At 29.8% G+C, this 2,359-nt stretch overlaps 1 protein-coding gene across 1 annotated transcript; it reads left to right on the forward strand.

Annotated features, from left to right (window-relative positions):
* The first annotated feature begins 1,178 nt into the window (after positions 1-1,178).
* Positions 1,179-2,047, forward strand: LOC135924388 (uncharacterized). The gene is made up of 2 exons (XM_065459447.1): positions 1,179-1,911; positions 2,013-2,047. Exons 1-2 carry the CDS (start codon positions 1,179-1,181, stop codon positions 2,045-2,047), a joined length of 768 nt encoding a protein of 255 aa, XP_065315519.1.
* The last annotated feature ends 312 nt before the right edge of the window (positions 2,048-2,359 follow it).

Consider the following 2,359-nt stretch of genomic DNA (forward strand, 5'->3'; position numbering starts at 1 on the left):
TGGGCTGTATTTTAATTTTTTTAAAATATACCCGGGCCGAGCCTAAAATTTTATTTTTTTAAATGCACGGGCCGGGTCAAAAAAGCTTTTTTTTTAAAAAACCCGGGCCAGGCCATATATTTTAAAACCAAATATTTTAAATCACCATTATTTTCTAGGCAAAAATATATATTATATTTTTAAAAAATCGGGGCCGGGCCATGCAGATTAAAATAATGCACAAATCAACTAAATATTGACAAAATTTTCTAAAAAAATTGGCGTAAGGCTGGCTTTGTTGCTAATAGTTTTTTTTTAAATTGCTACTCTACTAGTTAAAGCAAAGCACTAATAGAAACTAATGCATATATACATTGTATATAAATATAAATTTAATTATATAATTTAAAAATATAATTTAAACATTTAAATTAATATTGTGAGACAATGCCCTTAGGTAATCTAACATGGGCCTTGAATAGTAATCTTCGACTATTCTATACACCCGTTGAGCTCTTTCTATTAAAAATATATTTAAGGATATTTATTTGGAAAATCTACTCAATAAGAGGCTAAGGATATTTAATCTGGAAAATCTACTCAATAAGAGGCTAAGGATATTAAATCTGGAAAATCTACTCAATAAGAGGCGATAAAGAAGGGAATATTTTCATAATTTTAACATCACTACTTCTAATTGTTCAGCGTATTTTAAAAAAAAATAACAACAGGAAACTTAAAAATATTATCATAATTATTCATAAGCAATTACAAATCAGGAACGTGAATAATTTTTTTTAAGATTATTTTTTACTATTTTTTTATTCAAGGGTTCCGAGAATTTATATGACGGCGTCTGTCTTGTTTTTTTTTATGTAAAAATATAAAACATAGAAAATATGGACAAATATAATTCTTGTTGAGAAAAAAAAATCTAAAAATAAAATGGAAATAAAAAAAATTTATATTTGATTGAAATTTGCTCTATGAAAATACAAATAAATAAAAATTATAATAAAAGTTTAAACTTACAATTATTTAAGTTTTATTTTATATATAATAGGATTTAAGAAAAATTATCATTAATTTTGAAATCTAAATTTTTTTTAAAGAACTTATAAATTTTAATGGCTGAATTTATTTTAAGCAGTCAAAACAATCAATTACTAATTTTTGAATCATTTATATTTCAACGAGAAATGCTTATTAACGATACAAGTTATTGGCGTTGTGTTAAATTCCACTTGGAGGAGTGCAATGGAAGGGCAAGGACAAAATCTGGAGTTATATTTCATAATCAAATGCATAATCATGTTCCAGACATAGCCGAAATTGAAGCAAGGAAAGAAATAAATCAAATAAAGGAAAAGGCAACTACCTCGCAAACTCTACCCAATAATATAATAGCGGATATAACAACCAATATATCTACAGCAGCTATGGGGAGAATGCCAAGTTGTTCCTTAATCAAAAGAACAATTCAAAGAAAACGACGCCTAGTAGGAAGGGCGCCTACTGTTCCTGTTAATTTAATTGACCTAATAATCCCTATTGAATATCAAATAAATAATAACGGGCAACAATTTTTATTATATGATAGCGGTCACCATGATCATCGATGCCTAATATTTTCAACAGTGAAAAATATACAGTTCCTATCAACGTGCGACAAATGGTACGCAGATGGCACCTTCAAAACATGCCCTCCACTCTTTCAACAAATCTATACCATCCATGGGATGAAATACGACACGATTATTCCTGCCGTTTATATCCTTATGGCGTCGCGTCGCCATCAAGATTATTTAAATATTTTCGAAAAAATTAAAAATTTCGAAATTCATCTTGATCCTAGGTCTATAATGACAGACTTTGAATTGGCAGCCATATCAGCTTTCAACCAATCTTTTCCGTTGGCTGATAACCGTGGATGTTTCTTCCACATGTCTCAATGCATATGGCGTGCCGTTCAAAAAAATTCAATAATTTGTATGTCATATATGACAGAGCCTAATTTTGCTTTACAAATTAAGATGTTATTATCACTGGCATATGTGCCAGTGGATGACATAATCTATGGATTCGAGGTGCTGGTTGGTTCCGAATTCTATCAAGAAAGGCGGGATATTCTCCAACCTTTGATAGAATACTTCGAGGAGACATGGATAGGCAAAATGATAGCAATGAGATCCCCATTGTTTAGTATTTCATTATGGAATTGCTATGATTCCACTCTGTTGCGAGCTCCAAATACCAACAATGCAGTAGAAGGTTGGCACCGGAGTTTTTCTTCCCATATAAGTTCCCATCATCCAACCATTTGGAAATTTATCAAAAGTATGAAATATATATTATATTAAAATATTTTAAAAATCTTATT

The sequence above is a fragment of the Gordionus sp. m RMFG-2023 genome, chromosome 1 (genome assembly GCF_954871325.1).
Source record: "Gordionus sp. m RMFG-2023 chromosome 1, tfGorSpeb1-WG-v2, whole genome shotgun sequence".
Taxonomy (NCBI): Eukaryota; Metazoa; Nematomorpha; class Gordioida; order Chordodea; family Parachordodidae; genus Gordionus; species Gordionus sp. m RMFG-2023.

What these genes read in the sequence shown, in the direction of transcription:
- LOC135924388 (XM_065459447.1), top strand. Translation starts at nt 1,179, where the DNA reads ATGCTTATTAACGATACAAGTTATTGGCGTTGTGTTAAATTCCACTTG. An exon ending in GTTGGCTGATAACCGTGGAT is followed by an intron (nt 1,912 to 2,012) that starts GTTTCTTCCACA and finishes TTACAAATTAAG; the next exon opens with ATGTTATTATCACTGGCATA.